General features: G+C 42.7%; 2 protein-coding genes across 6 annotated transcripts in view; one reads left to right on the forward strand and one right to left on the reverse strand.

The window, feature by feature from the left end:
- On the reverse strand, positions 1-7,400 carry MKRN2OS (MKRN2 opposite strand). Of its 3 annotated transcripts, XM_084902649.1 has the most exons (5): positions 6,952-7,400; positions 6,516-6,683; positions 3,147-3,196; positions 1,757-1,919; positions 1-543 (listed from the first exon to the last, which is right to left on the reverse strand). In XM_084902649.1, exons 1-5 carry the CDS (start codon positions 7,008-7,010, stop codon positions 303-305), a joined length of 681 nt encoding a protein of 226 aa, XP_084758775.1. In that variant the 5' UTR covers positions 7,011-7,400; the 3' UTR covers positions 1-302. The 3 variants fall into 3 exon arrangements, with proteins under 3 accessions (XP_084758775.1, XP_084758774.1, XP_084758776.1); XM_084902648.1 differs by having other exon boundaries at positions 6,516-7,400; XM_084902650.1 differs by lacking the exons at positions 3,147-3,196; positions 6,952-7,400 and having other exon boundaries at positions 43-543; positions 6,516-6,711.
- Positions 7,401-11,277: 3,877 nt separating this feature from the next.
- Positions 11,278-18,728, forward strand: part of MKRN2 (makorin ring finger protein 2) — a 42,703-nt gene continuing 35,252 nt past the window's right edge. For all 3 annotated transcript variants that reach the window (XR_014796668.1, XR_014796669.1, XM_084902627.1), the window contains exon 1: positions 11,278-11,433. Coding sequence is in view for 1 of the 3 variants with exons in the window: in XM_084902627.1 (XP_084758753.1) it covers positions 11,408-11,433 (26 nt within the window). In the remaining 2 variants the exon portion in view is untranslated. The remainder of the gene's footprint in view (positions 11,434-18,728) is intronic.

Here is an 18,728-nt window from a genome sequence, read left to right on the forward strand (position 1 = left end):
ACAGAGAGGAAGGGAGAGGAATAGAGAGTTAGAAACATCGAAGAGAGAGAAACATTGATCAGCTGCCTCCTGCACACCCCCCACTGGGGATGTGCCCGCAACCAAGGTACATGCCCCTGGCCTGAATCAAACCTGGTACCCTTGTCCGCAGGCCGATGCTCTATCCACTGAGCCAAACCGGTCAGGGCACCTTTTATTTTTTATTTTTTAATTAACCACAGGTTACTGTCTTTAGAAGTCTCTATGATCTGTTAAAAGTAGTAACCCCAAAGATCCTGTCCCTTCTGCTTTTCCACGCGCACTCAGCACAAACCACCCCCCGGAGGAGGACTCGGCGCCTGGTCCGGGCGGTCGGTCACGTAGAAGCCGTGCTCCTCTATCGCCCGGTAGAGCATGATGTACTTGGACGCCTTCCTGGTCCTGGGGACCACAAACTTCTCCGTGAACTCCTCCTTGTCCAGTTGCTCCTTGCCTTCTGTGGCCAGAATGCAGTTAATGAACGTGAGGGTGTAACTGTAGCAGTTGTGGTGTTCTTCTTCGTACCTTCAAAACAAGGATGTGAAGAAGAGAAGGCTTAGCTGTGAAAGCTGCTCAGGAGCAGGCCAGGAAGCTGCTGAGGGCCTTCCATACCTGAAACCGGGCTCACTCAGCGGGCCGGGCCCCGGCCTGGGCTAGTGCAGATTGCAGCGTAAGGTACAGATGAGACTCAACTGAATGTTCAGAGTGATGAGTGAAGGTGCACCTAAACCCCAACCTGGGGAACTTAATTTCACTGAAATTCTAGATTCTAGAAGTAGAATTTCATTTCTTAAATTTTAGGATAGCCTACATTTCAAGGGCAGCCTGAAAACAATTTAAGTGGACAAGCATTCTATAAAGTGTTAAGGGAGCAAGCAATTGAGAAATTAAATTTCAAAATTGCTAAAAACCAAACAACAGAACCTTAAAATATTTATAAATTTGCCGAAACCGGTTTGGCTCAATGGATAGAGCGTCAGCTTGGGGACTGAAAGGTCCCGGGTTCGATTCTGGTCAAGGGCATGTATCTTGGTTGCGGGCATATCCCCAGTAGGGGGTGTGCAAGAGGCAGCTGATCGATGACTCTCTCATCAATGTTTCTAACTCTCTCTCTCCCTTCCTCCTGTACAAAATCAATAAAATATACTTAATAAATAAATAAATAAATAAAATATTTATAAATTTTGAATATCATTTAAATTGTTTGTTTTATGGAACATAATATCACAGCTTTTGCTGTACATATTACTGTTAAGTGTTAAGTATGTAAAAAATATCTATTCAAATAATGAGAGTTCTAAGTTCTGGACCTTTCAACTCTTAAAATGCTCTGATTCTATTATGTAATACCAGAGTCAAGGTGCATGAAATTCGTGCATGGGTAGGGTCCCTAGGCCTGGCCGAGGATCAGGGCCGATTTGTGGGGCGACCAGCAGGGTGGTCAGGGGGGCCCTCTTGGCACCCAGCATGGCTGGCCTGGGGCCTGCGGCAGTTCCTGCATTGAACATCTGCCCCTTGGTGGTCAGTGCTTATCATAGCGGCTGGATGCACCCCTGCTCGGTCGATTTGCATATTTGGCTTTTATTATATAGGATATGCTGGCTCACCTCTGAAGAAACCCCTGCTTAAATTCTGTTACAGGTGCTACTGCTAAATGCCGCTCAGCATCTTCAGTGAGTTGATGACATCTGTGTGGCAAATGTGGGCCAGGGAGCAGGTGGTCTCAGCAGCCCCATACCTGTGAGGCAGCCAGGCCCACGAGGTGGAGAAGTCTTCCAGGTACTTGTCCCACTGGTCCATCAGCCCGAACATGCCGGGCTGCAACAACGGGACGCTGACACTCTGCTCCCAGCCCGCTTCGTCTCGCTGGACGCCGTGCACGGTGTAATTATAGACGACTCCTGCAACCAGAGCCAGGATCGTGCGGGAGCTTGGGGGACGTCAGAAAATGACAGCAGCCGCCACGGTAACCTGACATATCGGAAGCCCAGGTTGCACTTTCTGATTCCTGCCCATTAGCAGTAGGCCCCGAGAGGCTCCGGGACCTCCTTCCTCCAGGATCACCAAGTTCAGGAGGCAGCCACGCGCCTGGGGGATTTCGGGAAGGTCTTGCCTGGACCTAAGGAGAGGCTATGGTGCCCCTGCCTCACCTACTCTCTGCAAAGCAGTTCCTTCAGGGAACCCAGTTCTGGCTGCACCTGATCTTCAGCCTCCGGAGTCACCCCCAGGAAACGGAGACAACGATAGGCACCAGGATAATCATCTCCAAATAGTTTTGTTGAAGTTCTCCGTTTACAAATGGGCCTAGCTTTCCTTCAATCAGCAATAAATTTCTAGTGATCAGGCTGGTGGTTAGTGTTACTGATCACATGGGTAACTCTGAGCTCAAAAACCCAATCCTAGGTTTCTATTCACAGTATCAGTTTCTCCTGGCTGGCTTGCTCACCTTCCCAGGCCTGCAACTCCTGCAAGCGGCTCACCAGGCCCCTTTCCTGCAGATAAGGATGTTCTGGGTCCAGGGGTTGCAGACTCTGTGCCCTCAGAGCTAAATCTGGCCAAAAGAGCTGTTTTATTTAAACATGCTGATGCCTTTTTTTTTTTTTTTTTTTTTTTACAGAAAACAGCTGCTCCACTGCTCAGGCGTTCTATCCCCTGACTTATCCAGAGGTTTCTGCCTATTTCCTGGAGACCCTGGAGTGTGAAGACCCAGTAGCAGTGGGCTGAGTGAGTACAGGATTGGAGAGCACAGGGCCTTAGTCCAGATTCTGGTTTCCACACCCAGTGAGGTCTTGGGCAACTCAATCTCTCCAGGATTCTGTTGTTTTTTTCCCTTGTTTAAACACCAACAAAAAACTAAAAGGTTTCTGTCACTCTTGGCTGAGAAAACATTAATGACCTTTGTTTTCAAATATTGAGTATTGTTGGTAATACTTTGCTATACTGTCAAGTATTTCTCATTTGGGGGGAGAGTAGCATCACTTACCTCATGGTCCAGCAAGAGAAACCAGGGACCAGAGGAATTCCTAATTAAATGCTGCACCATCACTTTTCTTTAGAAATACTACTCTCCTCTGGATATTTTGGGGGCTTTTCAAGCTAAAAATATATATATATGAAAATGCACTCACCATTTGTGTTAGTTATTCCAACGTGAAGATCAGACCTTCCATCATACTCCCTGAAAGAAACAAATATTTTTTCCTCATTTGCATATGTCTGGCACAAAGCTTTGGTACGTAGAGTCGGGGAGTGGTGGGCCTCCTCTCTTGCCTGGTGCCAAATTGCTAACAGTGTCAGAGCCTGTGTCAAAGCTGGTTAGGCCAGTTCTACATTCGAGATCTAAAAATTCCCTCTGCCCCCATCTATTTTGTTGCCCCTCCCCCAGTACTCAAGATGAGTGTGCTAGAAGGCCGGTTCTGCCAGAGCCGTGGTCGGCAAACTGCGGCTCTCGAGCTACATGCTTCTCTTTGGCCCCTTGAGTGTGGCTCTTCCACAAAATGCCACAGCCTAGGCGAGTCCATTTTGAAGAAGTGGCATTAGAAGAAGTTTAAGTTTAAAAAATATGGCTCTCAAAAGAAATTTCAATCATCGTACTGTTGATATTTGGCTCTGTTGACTAGTGAGTTTGCCGACCGCTGTGCTAGAGCAAAAAGTCAGCGTAACACGTGGCAGAGGAGCCCACCCAGAGGTGGTTTGTTGAAGGAGCACCTTATTCTTTCCTCCTTTTCTATGAGGTAACAGCCTATTCCTCAGCCAAACGTGGGTGAGAGGCTCCTGAAGGCCTCCCAGTGCCGTCTGCCTCCGCGCATTTTGGTCTTGTGGCCTGTGACCACACCCGCTTCTCCTGGACAGCCCTTGTCTCCTGGAATTATTATTTACCTGAGACTGGACATTAGATGGATAATCCGTATAATTTAACCTTCGTATACAGTCCCAGGCCATCACTAACTAGCCTTAGGACATTGGGCAAATCATTTACTCTCTCTAATTCGTTTCCTCAACTATAAACTGGGAATATCATAAGCCTCCTGGTGAGCTGGCTGTAAGAATAAAATATCCATTGAGTGCCTACCGCATAGAGGTTATTTTTAAATGATAAAGCTTCTGTATCAGACCACAGGTCTGGGTATTTGGTTCCTCATTAAAGTAAGCAGTTGCAGGTTTTAAAATGACCACATGGCTGCCCCATCTCTTTAGAGCAGTCTCCTCAGGGTCATCTTGTTGGAGCCACTTTGAGTTCTTTTGAGACCCTGGGGGTCCCAGAGGTTGAAAACGAGGCATGGCTCAGTGGTTGAGCGTTGACCTATGAACCAGGAGGTCACAGTTCAATTCCTGGTCAGGGCACATGCCCAGGTTGCAGGCTTGATCCCCAGTGTAGGATGTGCAGGAGGCAGCCAATCCATGATTCTCTCTCATTGCTGATGTTTCTCTCTCTCCCTCTCCCTTCCTCTCTGAAATCAATACAAATATTTTTTTTAAAAAAAAGAAATGAAAATGAAGATGAGAAAAGCAGGGATAGTCTTGGGTGGCTGAGGACAGTGCGGCACCCACCAAATTTTCTACCCCAAGCTCATTCCCTGAGCACATCACTGCCCTTGGTTTCCTGCCTAAGTCCCAGGCATGTCCTCCCTTGCTCTTCTTTCCTTCAGTTATTTCTCAGTCTTGCAACACACGTTTATCGGGTGTCAACTATAAGCCTGTACAGTCAGGTATTTCTCATATTTTGAAGTGAGGGATAGTGACATACAGAAAATAAAACCGGGTCTCTGCCCTCACTTCCAGAGAAGACGTATTGCTTTAGTTTAGCAAGTTTCTAATAGTAAGTGCTGTGAAGGGAAACAATTCGTAGAATGTTGCAGATGCACGTAATGGGGCAGGGCCGGGGCCACCCCCTCCTATAGGACACCTTTGTACAAACGAAGGGGCCCCTCCTTCCTGCAGAAGCAGCTCCGCTTGGCGTGGCGAGTGGCATGCTGAGTTCCTGTGCTCGCCGCCACCGTGGCCCGGGGCCTCTGCGGGACCCTCGCCTCGCTAGATCGGAGCCTCGGGGGTTCCTCTGGGTCACTGCCGGGCTCTCTTTTATGAAGTCAGTGAAACTGTCTCAAGGTAAATGGTGGGAGTCAGTCCTGAGAGTTTGGAAATTGGGTGTAAAGGAAGGAAACGGTTTGGAATTTAGCTTTAGAGGGTCTACCCTGCTTCCCCGAAAATAAGACAGTGTCTTATATTAATTTTTTCTCCCAAAGTTGCGCTAGGTCTTATTTTCAGGGGATGTCTTATCTTTCCATGTGCTAGGTCTTATTTTCGGAGGATGTCTTATTTTCGGGGAAACACGGTAGTAGGCAGGAGGCTACATAAGACTCTGCAAATCCTGTCCTGAGGGGTAAAAGGATTGGGAGAATGCTCAGCCTGTGGCTTGTTTCAACACCGCCACCTCAATTCTGCCAATGCCCAGGGAAGACACGGATGTCATATGACCCCACATCACAGAATAAGTAAATCTGAGTAGGGGCCAATCAGGAAGCCGGTCATGTGTCATCTGAGGGCAGAGTTCCCCACCCAAAACTGCTCAGTAAGGATTTGTTGAATGAACCGTGTTTTGGCAAATGAATTCCAAAAATTTAACCACTTCATTAAAAAACGTTTGGAATCTAAACAGTTAATGACTTCAAGTTAGCATGAATGAATGAGGGGCTTGCTTATAAAATAGTCTGGTACAACACCTTTTACACACTTCGATTCCTGTCAGCCTCAGAGGGACAGTTAGGAAATCGATGAAAGAATTTAGTGAGCAGGGAAGTGAACAGTCAACTCTGATGTCTCTTCCCCAGCACTCCTGAGCGAGTTGGGAGCATTAGGTCGGGATGATGCGTGGACATTAGATCGGGATGATGCATGGACACGCTTCCTAACGGATGTGCCGCCCTCCAGTAGCTCCCCTGCTCTCTTGCAGCCTGGCTTGTCCCTTTGTAAACCCCACAAGGACTCTCAGGAGGCACAATCCTTCCTTTTGATTTCTGAAACCTTAGAGGCAGGTGGTGCCTGCAATGGAAATAAACCAGCTCCAGTCTCCAATTTAATTCACCTCCGTGCAAAAGCGTCTTCAGGCTCTGTACACTGAACCTGTTCATCAGAGAGATTACAAACTAACTCACAATAGAGGTATTTTGGTAAGACCGGCTGCTGGGTCATTTTTTTCCAATTAGCCTCTTAGCTCAAAATCTATGGCTAAGTAAATCTCCATATTATGGATTTTTCTCTCTTAAAATTGTATAAGTAGGTTTGACCTTCATATATTCTTGCACTTATCGCTCCAGGAAAGTAAGCACCCCGTCTAAAATAAATAGGCCCACATATTAGAATTAAATGCCAAAAAACTGGAAAGAATTATCCACCACATTTCACTCTCACTGTAAAAGGTTTTAGTGACTACAACACAGAAGGAAAGTTTGCACAATTCAATGCAACACTTAAAAAAAAAAAAAAAGACAACACTGTACCTAAGAAACGTCCCCTCGGTTGGCCGGAGGAGGAATGCACACTTTTCCTGATGCCCATTGGTAAACGGGTTGGAGATGCTGACAGGCGCTTCCTCCAGCTTCCTGGAGCCCACGTCCTGCCGGCAGAGGGGGCAGCAGCGCGGCACGCTGAAGCTGTAGATGCATTTCCTGCAGTGGTTGAATTTAATTAAAGGCTTTCCGGCCTCTGCACGCTGCATGGCTTTCCCGTCCTGGGCAGCCAGGGGCCGTTTCCCCAGACTTCCCTTTCCTGATTGCACAGGTAGCAAATTCCCGCAGCCCGAGCAACCTGATCGGCAGTGACGTCATTCTGATTGACGGCCTCCGAGGCCAAACCGGGTAGGATTAACCAGTACAGTAGCCAGGCCGCCCCTAACACTAGTGTCTTTCATTTTCCCTTTCGTTTGTGCTTGCTTACAAGACCGTTTTTCCAATCTTCACACATTTTGCTTCTGCTGGCAGCCAGCTCCTACTCATGCTTTAAAGCCCCAGGTTTCTGTGAAAACTTTCTCCGCCTCCTCCAGCGCTCCCTGGCCCTGCGGGGCTGGGTTCCTGTTTCCACCAGGGCACTGTCCTTTAATTAGTCATAAGTCTACGCGCCTCTTGGAATTAGGCATCTCCACTTTTTTTGTGTGTGTCTAGGAAAAGTTTATATCGTTTTGGTTTAGAATAAGTAACCTTACTTTGAGGTTACTGTCTTTTGATGCTTTATATTGTAAAGGTAATCTTGCTCATAAAAAATTAACAGCACAGCCGAAAACAGTTTGGCTCAGTAGATAGAGCATCGGCCTGCAGACTGAAAGGTCCCAGGTTTGATTCTGATCAAGGGCATGTACTTTGGTTGCGGGCACATGTGCAAGAGGCAGATGATCGATGATTCTCTCTCATAGATGTTTCTAACTCTCTAACCCTCTCTCTTCCTCTTTGTAAAAAAAAAAAAAAAAATCAATAAAATATATATATATATTTTTTTAATTAACAGCACAGTAAAAATAAAGATAGTGGTTACTTGCCGAAACCACTGGATTACTTGCCGAATAATCCAGTAGGGGGTGTGCAGGAGGCAGCTGATTGATGTTTCTAACTATCTCTTTATCTATCTCTCTTCCTCTCTCTAAAAAAAAATCAATAAAAATATATTTGAAAAAGATAGTGGTTACCCTAGGTAGTACTTACTGACTAGGAGAGGGTGTGAGAGGTTCTCAGACTGCATTTTAAAACCAACCAACTAGCTTGGCCAGTGTGGCTCCGTGAAAGAAAGTTGATATAATTCTATTAATTTTGAGATATTTTCTTTTTTTTGAACTAACACTCTTAGAAGCATCTTTTATATAGTGTATTAAATGCACCATTCTATCTGTAGTCAACACATTCTTTCACTGAAAACAGTAGCCTGATGCAATGAACAACTAGCATTCTCAGAAAAATCTTTTGTATACGTCTTTACATAGTGTACAACAGGAGGTGAATAGATTCTTTCACTGACATAACATTGTCCTGAATCACATGGCAACTCGCACAAAGAGGGAAATTTATTGGTCATAATGTGTTGGAAAAACAGAAGAACAATCTTAAATTTATTTTAACCTAAAAACATACTTCAAAAAATATATACCAAGTGTTAATCAAACTAAAAGGATAATAAACAATTCCACAGGGGGTTTGCACTAGAAATAAAAAGAAATCAATAAGAAAAGGCTAACTAGAAAATTCCCAGTAGTTTAGAAATTAAGCAGCATACTGCTAAATAATTTATGGTCAAAGAATAAATAACAATGGAAATTAGAAAATATTTCAAGTCTAATCATAATGACATTAAAACTTGTGAAATACAACTAAAAGGGGCTTAGAGGGAAAATTATAGCTTTAAATACTTAAAAAAGAAGAAGCTAGAAAACAAGAACAATTTGAACTTAACAATATAGACAATAAAGATTAGAGCAGAAGTCTGAAGTAAAAATCATACATTCAATACAAAAAATAAACAAAGCTAAAGTAAACTGCAGGACGAAATGGCTCCCATGATAAATATTCTGAACATTTAAGAAAAAAGTAATACCTACATTACACAGACATTTTCAGAGAATTGAAAAGAAGGAAGACTTTCAAACTCAAGCATATCTCAGATATTAAAACTTGACATGGACATTCAAGGAACACTACAGACCACTATCTCTCATGAACAAGGATAAAGAAATCCTAAACACAATATTAACAAATAGGACCTAATGATTTATAGAAAGAATAATATAACAGAATAAAAAATAAAACAATATGGCTTTTTTGATAGATGGGGAAGGGTTTTTTTAAATACATGTTCATGATAAAAACTCTAAGAAGCCCTAACCGGTTTGGCTCAGTGGATAGAGTGTTGGCCTGTGGACTGAAGGGTCCCAGGTTTAATTCTAGTCAAATTCTAGTCAAAAGCATGTACCTTGGTTTCCAGTAGGGGGCATGCAGGAGGCAGCTGATCAATGTTTCTCTCTCATTGATGTTTCTAACGCTCCCTTCCTCTTTGTAAAAATCAATAAAATATATATTTTTTAAAAACTCTAAGAAAACTTTAAAGAAAAAGACACTTCTTTAATTTGATAATGGATAGCTTCAAAAACCCTAGAGCTAACATTTTAATTAATGGTGAAATACTAAATAATTTCCCTGAATTCAGGAACACGACAAGGTTGTCCACTGTTACCACTTTTATTTAAGGTTACACTGAGAGTTCTCAGCAGTAAGCCAAGAAAAAGAAATAAAGGATAGCTCAGTTGGTTCAAGCGTTGTCCTGATACACCAAGGTTGTGGGTTCAATCCTGATCCAGGGCACACAAGAATCAGCCAATGGATACATAAATAAATGGAACAACAACTCACTCCTCTCTCTCTCTCTTCCTCTCTCTCTCCAAGATCAATAAATAAAAATTAAAAAAAGAAAATATATAAATATTGAAAATGAAGTAAAACTCATTATTTGCTGATGGCATGATTGTGTGTGTAGAAAATCCAAAACAATCAACAAACAAACCATTAGAATTAATACATAAATATAGCATGGAACAAGCAACAACAATTAGGACATTTAAAAAAATATCATTTAAAACAGCATCCCAAAAACCATTTAGATACCTAGGAATACATCTAATAAAAGCTGTCAGAGACCTGTACACTGGAAATGACAAATTTCCCAATGTAGTTCCTAATTTCTGAAATTTCAAAAGTTCTAATTGGAAGTATATACTGTGCTCATTCATTGGAAGGCAATACTTTTACAAAAGCAAAGTAAAAGAACTACATACAGTTATAGTTCTCATAGTATGTTTACATCAACACTGACGGCTACATGTTGTTTTTACAACACATATAGGTCTCACAGGTATAATATTGGTCAAAAGAAGACAAAGAGTACATACTGAGATAGGTACACAGATAAAAAAAAAGAGTACATACAGAATTATTTCATTTATTTCAAGGTCAAGAACAATCTAATTTATGATGATAGAGGTGAGATTTACACTTATCTTTGGGAGCTATTGATTGGAAAGGGGCGTAAGGGGTATTGATAATGTTCTTTTATCTGGGTGGTGGTTTCACCAGTGTATACATATGTAAAATTCATGGGAACATATGTGTTTTGTCTGTTATATTTCAATGTTTTAAAAAAATTTAAAGAATTTTTTTAAAGGCAATAGGAAATCATTGAAATTAAAAGTTTAATGACATGATCTGATTTACTTTTAACAAAATAGGTTTTGTATAACAACGGACTAGCAGGGGACAGGAGCAGAAGCCAGAAGAGCAGTTAAGAGGCCATTGTGTGGGCCCAGCTGAGGAGTGAGGGTTGCTCAGACTAGAACCATCAAAGTAGAAATGGAGACAAGAGGATTCATTGGAGGGCAGGGTCTGCTCTCAAATGTACGTAGGTGCAGATTTTGCAGGATATAGAGAACCAGAGGAACGTGTCAAGAATTACCTTTCTGGGCCCTAACCTGTTTGGCTCAGTGGATAGAGCGTCAGGCTGCAGACTCAAAGGGTACCAGGTTCGATTCCAGTCAAGGGCATGTACCTTGGTTGCAGGCACATCCCCAGATGGATGTTTCTAACTCTCTATCCCTCTCCCTTTCTGTAAAAAGTCAATTATTTATATATATATATATATATATATATATATATATATATATATATATATATATATATATTTTTTTTTTTTTTTTTTTTTTTTTTTAACTATCTTTCTGGGTTTCCACGATAGGAAATGGAAGACAAATAGAGAAATGCTTGGAAAGAAAATGACTAAAATTTGGGGAGTAAAGGTTTTGTAAAAGAGCAATTGGAAGAGGTCTAAGAGGGATTCCTTACTTGGGAGACGGAGGTCTGACGGTAACCGTTGAGGCAGGGCCTGAGAAAGGGGTCCGGGAGAATACATCTATTAATACATACAGGTTAGGTGTTTGGGATTAAGATGCGCAGAGGAGAGGCGGGAGCTTAGCCGCCCGAGAGGTGAGGTGACTCTAGGGACGCGAGCAGTCGCTAAGGAAAGCTCTTGGAGAAGGGGCAGACCCGTAGGGGCTAACCGCACTCGGTATCAAGACCGTCAAAACTAGGGAGCCCGCTAGGACCCGCCCAGGAGGCTTGGAAATGGCGGGACGAGGAATGCAGGGTCTGAGCATCCGCTCCGCCTCCATCCCGGGGCGGAACCAATTGTGACGGCGGCGAGGTTTCCGGCCGGCGCTACAAAGGTGAGCACGGGGAGGCGGGGCTGCGTGCGCCGTGCGCCGTCGTGACGCGGCCGCGCGGGAGTGGCAGGGCCGAGGAGGCGACGGCGGCGGCCAGAGTCAGAGGAGGCGGTAGGACGACCACGGCCCTCGATCCCGACCACCATGAGCACCAAACAGGTCACTTGCAGGTTAGTTTGCGTCTCTGCGGGGTCCTGGAGTGCCGGGGGGCGGTTTGGGGCGTCTCCCCCCCGGATCCTGAGCGACGAGGGCGTGCTCGTGCAGCCGCCGGGGAAACTGAGGCCGGAGCGGGTTCGTGGAAGGCTGCTCAGCTCCCCGTCCGGCGGCGTTTCCAGGGGGAGCTGGCGCCGGGCCCGAGCCGGGGAGCCGGCGGTGTGAAGCCGTGTTCGGGGCCGAGCCCCAGGAGGCGGCCAGCGCCGGGGCCGAGAGCTCGAGTTGGCAGCGCGGCCCCCGGGGGCTGGAAGGATGTCCGAGCCAGGGGCCTGCGGGGGCCTGGGCCTGGGCCCGGGCCCGGGACAAGGGCCCTCGGAACTTACCGTCGAGCAGGGAAAGGGGGTTTGGGTTCGAGTGAGGGAACGCGAAAAGGTCGTTTCCAAAAGGGGACGCGGCCCAGGAGTGGCTTGTTGATCGGTGATGAGGGCCTCGAAGAAGCTGAGGCCCGAGAGCGGCCTTGGTTTTCTGGGAATTCGAAGAACTCCGACCTGAACTTACCGAAAATAAGCCAGTAAGCACTGTTGTTCGCAGAAATAACAGTAGGTAGGGTTTTTTTTTGTTGTTGAAAGTTGAAGCGCTCCTCTTATTTCCAAGTCCTTAGTATTCATTGTCTTTAGGCTTCACACAACAGTATTAGGCAAATGTGATTTCCATTTCACAGCGCAGGAGGCAGGCTGGGAGGGAGGGATCCTCATACCGAGACGACCCATTTACATGGAGAAATACAATGGCAATGGGTGAATTTCTGTAGAAAACTCAGAACCGGATGAAATTGAAATGGTTTGGTTGTGTGACACCGTGGTTTCTGTGCGTTCGTCACCAGGATTGGGATGCTTCTCTTGCTGAACTGATCACTTGGAAAGTACAAATTTTATTTTAATAACTGTTCTCCATTAAACTTGTTTGGGAAACATTGCTAAAAAGGATGTTCGTTTGATTATGTAATACACTGTTTTAAGTATCATTGATGTTGTTATTTCTCTTCTTTAGTATGAATAATTGAGAAGCGACTGAAAACAATTTTCCTTTTAGCATTAGTGTGTAATTAACGGTTCAATTTAGCCAAGGCCCAGCTGATTTATGTTAAGCAGTGGTCAGAGATTTGCACTTAGCGTTTCTAGGAAAGACTTGCACTAGGTTATTTGTGCTAGAAAGTCTTTTGTGAAGACGTGTGTGTTTGTTTTTATTTGTATAAAGTTTCCCCAGTGTACTTAAAATTGAAAAGCCTTTTCAGAGTGAGCGGCAATACACATTTATTTGAGTTTTCCAAAAACAAAGAAGAATGTCTCTTTGGGGGAATCACTGATTCAGGCCGAAACCCACGTAGTGTTTTAATTAGGAAACAAAGGAAAGGGGTATTTAGGAGAAAGTGAAGGGGAACGGTTACATCTATGGAAGGAAGGCATTTGTATTGATGCAGGTAAGCTAACATTGTGATGCTAATTCTGGATCGTGTTTTTAATGTTAAGACCTTAGGCATATCTGCTTTCTTGTTTTCCTTGCTAAGGGTTCTCTGGGGGCACCATGTTGCTTTAGGCCCAGTAAAGGTTATTTTGCCTTGTTTTAACATTACAAAGGCTTGAGGCGTAAGACTTGCAAGGCCGTCCCAGCGGCTCCAGCTCTTGTTTAATGTGACTGTTTATATTTTTATATCCCTGTTGGAGCAGTGTCTTAAGTCATTGTGGACTATAGCGGATTCTGGCTACTGCTCCTAAAGGGGTTCACAAAAAAAGTGCACATTTATGCAATGTTTTATAATCGGGTCTCAACTCTGGGTAGAATCTAATTTTACGGATGCCGAAACCTTATGCTCAGAAAGACTTGAGACTTGCCCCAAACTTCACATCTAATTACAGGAATAAGAACTTAAATCAGCATCATCTTGGTTATTTTCTGTACCAGGAGATGGCCTGACCTGAAAGCTTTAGTCTTTGTTTGCCAAACAGGGGCGTCCTGCAGGATGTTGCATGTAAACTTAGAGTGAGTTGGAATGTTGGGAGGGATCACTTCTTTTTAAATACAGTCCGATTCTGTTGGGGGCGGGGGAAGAGGGGGCTTACAACATGCTGAGTGCTCTGCCAGCCATATTGCTTATAGTCCAGCAACCAGGACTATTCCATAGATTGTGAATCTGAGCCTCCACATTGAAATGATTACCCAATGTCATTCAGCTTCCAGGTGGCAGAGCTGTGGCATCAGAGTCCATGTTCTTGTAGACTATATGGCCTCCCAAGTAAGTTTTAGAAATGCTAAATGAAAGTTTCTTTCCTGCAGGACTTTTCAAAGCTTTTAATAGGTTCATGTGAAAGGAAAACATAGGCAAAAACCTACAGAAAGTTCACTTGCCAAAGAGGGTGAAGCAATCAGCCCTCCTAAGGACTGAACATACATTTAAATGGGAAAAAAAACCAAACCCCGCGGTATTACCAAGAGTTCCAAGTTTACATTAGTGTGTTCATGGTGGAAAAGCCTTTCTCGCTTTATTATCTTATTCACTAAAGCCCTTTTTATTTTTATTTTTTAGTTGAGAAACATCTATTTGTTGTTCCACTTATTTATGCTATGCATTAATTGGTTGATTCCTGTGTGTGCCCTGACTGGGGACAACCTTGGTATATCAGGATGACGCTCTAACCAACTAAGCTATCTTACCACTAAATCTTATTTCTAGACATTAGTAACTTATAGGAAATGTTCAAGGAATGATTTATTTGGAGGACAGACTTAAACAGGTTTCTTGGGTTTGTCTGAGGGTGCAAAGTATTTTTGTGGCTTGTTTTCCTGACTGGAATGTGATGTACATGATTACTCTGAATGGCAGCAGGACAAAGGGTTAATTTTGCTTCCATTCTAGTAGGTATTATATCTCTCCAAGAGATGGATATGAAGTCCTAGGATTCCCAAATTTAATGACAAAGACTCTCTAAATGTTTATTGTCTAGAATGGCAGCTCATACAGTTTTGTTATTCAACTCTCCTTCCTAACCATTGTCTATGTCTTCCAATGTGTCTTCAAAGTACTGGTGCAGGCATTTATTATAGCTTGGTAACCATTTTTTTTTTTTTTTCTTCCTCAAGTTCCTCTGTCTTATTACTATTAAACAATCTAGAAATTTCAGTTTCCTGAGGGAGTCAAACCTAGTTTTTCATTCTTTGAAAATCACAAAACATGACCAGTTAGTGATAGGAAGAATGTGAGCTCCAGAGTTGAGGTAGTTTTGGATTCGGATTCTGATATTACAGTTTCACATCTGTAAAATGGGAATAGTAATGCCTAACCAGCAGAGTTGGTTAAAATACTAAGTAATAACAACAGACTATCTTGGAGCATTTATGATGTGTTAGGATAAGCAGTTACATGCATTGCCTCAGCTAAATCTCACAGTAATCTGTAACAGCAGACTATGAAGTATGATTATTATAATCATACTAGTAGCCCAGTGCATGGATTTGTGCACATTGAAAGGAAATTAATTAGAAGAAATATTATAATGTTGCTGTTTGCCCTTTCTCTAAATAGAAGTGTCAGAAATGAAAGAAAATTAGTAAAATGTATTATGAAAATAATATATAAATTGGTTAATGAATAAACAATAACAACATGATATAACAACGACAAAGTCACAATATAAAACCCACAAAAACAAGATTTAAAAACATGATATAAAAGCAATGTAACCCACGGCCGAAGGTGGAATAGTGCAGCCCAGAGAGGAATCAGGTGGCCCAGTGAGCAATCGGGCTCCTTCCTCTCTGGTTCCGGGGTGTGTCACCTGAGAGCCACCACTGAGTCCCTGCAGCTCAGCAACTCATGTACACATCAGTGCACATCATGTACTGGCCAGTCAGACGGTCACTTAGCCTTTTATATATATAGATTGTAGATGGGTAAATTGAGGCTTGGAGATTTAAATAATTTGCTTTAGGTCATATAGCAAGCTGTCTGACTTTAGAGTCTTCACTTAACCACTACACTGTATTTCATCCCCACTTCCAATACATTTATTTCAAGTCTATTATCATGCCTAGCATTAGCTAGCTTCTTTCCTCCTTAACAGATCTGTTGTTACATGTAGGAGAGCCAGAAATTTTAAGCCTTTAAAAATGTGCAGGAAAATATAAAGGAAGGTGACAGGGAGAATATAAATTACGCATATACTTGGAGATGATTTGCAAAAGTGTTCTGCTACAGACAGGCACCATTGAAAGGCCTTCAAGAAACCATATTGATTTTGTGTGTTTTTTTCAGCCCTCAGCAACAGCTAGAATTATTGGTGGTTCTGTGGCTAAGAGTGAGCTAATATACTTTGCAACATATACCAGTAATAGCCATATTGTCCGAAACAATCTTGAAGTCACCCATAATAGCAGACCCCTCTGGAGTGTTCCCCAGAAAGAATCTCCCTACTTATTTTTAAGTCTCCAGCTATGTACTTCCCAGCCCTTGTACTACTCGTCTCTCCCCACTCCCCCCCACCCTCACACACATTATCTGCCTCAGTTCATGTCTAAGAAGGTATAAGGGATAGATGGTTTGGCCATGAGGAAGGGTGGACAGTTGGAAATGCACTACAAGGTATGAGAGTCCTGGATTAAGTTGAATACAACAACTGGGAGGAATGGCTGTAAGTGGTTGACAAGGATGCCCCAGAGGTTAGGCAGGGTGTATGGTAGTTTGTGTTTGTCACTGGGGAATGGAAATGGAGAAATGCTACAAAAGTAGCACTCATCTTTCTTGAAGGCAGTGATGGTGGTCTAGAAGTTACTTTTGAATCTCTTTAAATTTGAGCTCATTCACTTAGCAAAGTGAAATGGCTGCACAGAGTCACCAGCTTATAAAGTGGCAAAACTAACTAAAAGCTCTGGTTGGTGGTTAAATATTTGTTTTCTTAATGGCAAAGATAATTAGTGAATGCAATTTGGAAGGCAGATTTTCTGAATATGACTTACTAGAGGCTCGGTGCACAAAATACGTGCACTCGGAGAGGGGGGTGGTCCCGTCATCCCAGCCTGCACCCTCTCGCAGTTCAGGAGCCCTCGGGGAATGTCCAACTGATGGCTCAGGCCCGCTCCGCTAAGCCATTAGTCGGACATCCTTAGTGCTACTGCGCTGGCCAGCCATGAGCCAGCTTCTGGCTGAACGATGCGCCTCTGGTGGTCAGTGTGCGTTATAATGACCGGTCTTCCCCCATAATTCTGCCTTTAGGGTCAATTTGTATATTGCCCTTTTATTATATAGGATGGGATGTGATTGTAGAGAGATAAAAGGCATCCTTGTATGACCAATGTAAAAAATCTTTCCTCTTACATGCCTGGTTAACAAATAGTATCTGGTAGAGAACTTCTGGCCATCTCCTACCTAGTTTTTTGTTTGTTTGTTTGTTTTCAGGAAATATTCTTATCAGTTTCTCCAAAAGAAACCATTAATGAAGTATTTGTTAGATCTCACTTTTATCCAACTGTTTGTATAGCCAATTTGAGCCTGTTCTCTTCCATTATTTGAGTTTATTAATCCTCATAATTCTTTGTCATTCAGACTTGGTTCTTGGCACTGACTTTTTTTTTTTTTTTAACTTTTATACCTTCAAAAATCTTAAAATAGTTTTTCAGTCTTGATTTTGAATAGCATTTTTTTTAATGGTAGTTTTACTTTTATTTATCCAGGCAATAGATTATAGTTACTGCTCATAAAATGCCATAGTAGCCCAGGGCTCTGGTTGAACTGGTTGGGGATTTTTTATCTAGAGCAGCGATTTTCAAGGTGTATCCTTGGACCATCAACTTCAGCATCGCTTAGGGTACTTGTTAAAAATGGAAATTTTCAAAACCCACTTGGGCCTACTGAATAAGAAATTCTGTGATTTTGATGTAGGCTAACATTCGAGAGCCACTCTTCTAAAGGTTTCCAGAATTAACGAATTCATGCTATTGCAGGAAAAGTGGGCAGACTTCTTCAATCTGATCATTTTAAATTCCATCAGGAGCTATGTCTGGGTTTTTAAAAATTTACTGAATTCTTGGTGCTTTTTATTTTTTAAGTATATATATATATATATATATATATATATATATCTTCATTGTCTAGATTATTACAGGTGTTCCTCTTTTTTCCCCCCCATAGCTCCCCTTCAACTGATTCCCCACCCTACCCCATACCCTTCCCCTGCCACTGTCTTCATCCATAGGTGTAAGATTTTTGTCCAATCTCTTCTCGCACTCCTCAGACTCTCTTCCCCCTGAGAATTGTCTGTCCACTCCCTTTCTATGTCCTTGATTCTATTATATTCACCAGTCCATTCTGTTCTTCAGATTCTTTATTCACTTGATTTTTAAATTCACTTGTTGGTAGGTATGTATTTGATGTCTTTTTATTGTTCATAGTTTTTACCTTTACCTTTTTCTTCTTCCTCTTCTTAAAGAATACCCTTCAGCATTTCATGTAATCCTGGTTTGATGGTGATGAACTCCTTTAGCTTTTTCTTGTCTGTGAAGCTCTTTATCTGTCCTTCAATTCTGAATGATAACTTTGCTGGGTAGAGTAATCTTGATTGTAGGTTCTTGCTATTCATCACTTTGAATATTCCTTGCCACTCGTCTGGCCTGCATAGTTTCTGTTGAGTAATCAGCTGATAATCGTATGGGTACTCCCTTGTAGGTAACTTACTGTTTTTTTTCTTGCTGCTTGTAAGATTTTCTCTTTGTCTTTTGCTCTTGGCATTTTAATTATGATGTGTCTTGGTATGGTCCTTTTTGGGTTCCTTTAGTTTGGGGTTCTGTGCGCTTCCTGTACTTGTAAGTCTATTTCTTTCACCAGGTGGGGGAAGTTTTCTGTCATTATTTCTTCAAATAGGTTTTCAGTATCTTGCTCTCTCTCTTCTTCTGGCACCCCCATATTCTGATGTTGGTATGCTTGAAGTTGTCCTGAAGGCTCCTTGCACTATTTTCAACTTTCTGGATTCTCTTCTCTTACTGCTTTTCCAGAGGAGTGTCCTTTGCCTCTTTGTATTCCAAATCTTTGAGTTGATTCTTGTGTTCCTCTATTCTGCTGCTGGGTCTCTGTATAATATTTTTTTATTTCAGTCACTATATGTTTAATTTCTAGTTGGTCCTTTTTCATATCCTCGAGGGTCTCGTTAAATTTATCAGCCTTTTCTAGGAAATTCTTGAAAAACCTTATAATCGTGGTTTTGAATTCTATGTCCAGTCATTCTCCATTTCTTTCATTTTTTATCTATTTCCTTGTCTCCTCATT

The sequence above is a fragment of the Pipistrellus hanaki genome, assembly GCF_964339955.1.
Source record: "Pipistrellus hanaki genome assembly, chromosome: 13".
Lineage (NCBI taxonomy): Eukaryota > Metazoa > Chordata > Mammalia > Chiroptera > Vespertilionidae > Pipistrellus > Pipistrellus hanaki.

Bases quoted from the DNA above. Each gene is read 5' to 3' on its own strand.
- MKRN2OS (XM_084902649.1), bottom strand. From the start codon at position 7,010: ATGAGTAGGAGCTGGCTGCCAGCAGAAGCAAAATGTGTGAAGATTGGA. The intron at 3,197-6,515 runs GTACAGTGTTGT...TGTTTCTTTCAG, and splicing joins ACCGAGGGGACGTTTCTTAG to GGAGTATGATGGAAGGTCTG. The intron at 544-1,756 runs GTATGGGGCTGC...CTTGTTTTGAAG, and splicing joins TGGGCCTGGCTGCCTCACAG to GTACGAAGAAGAACACCACA.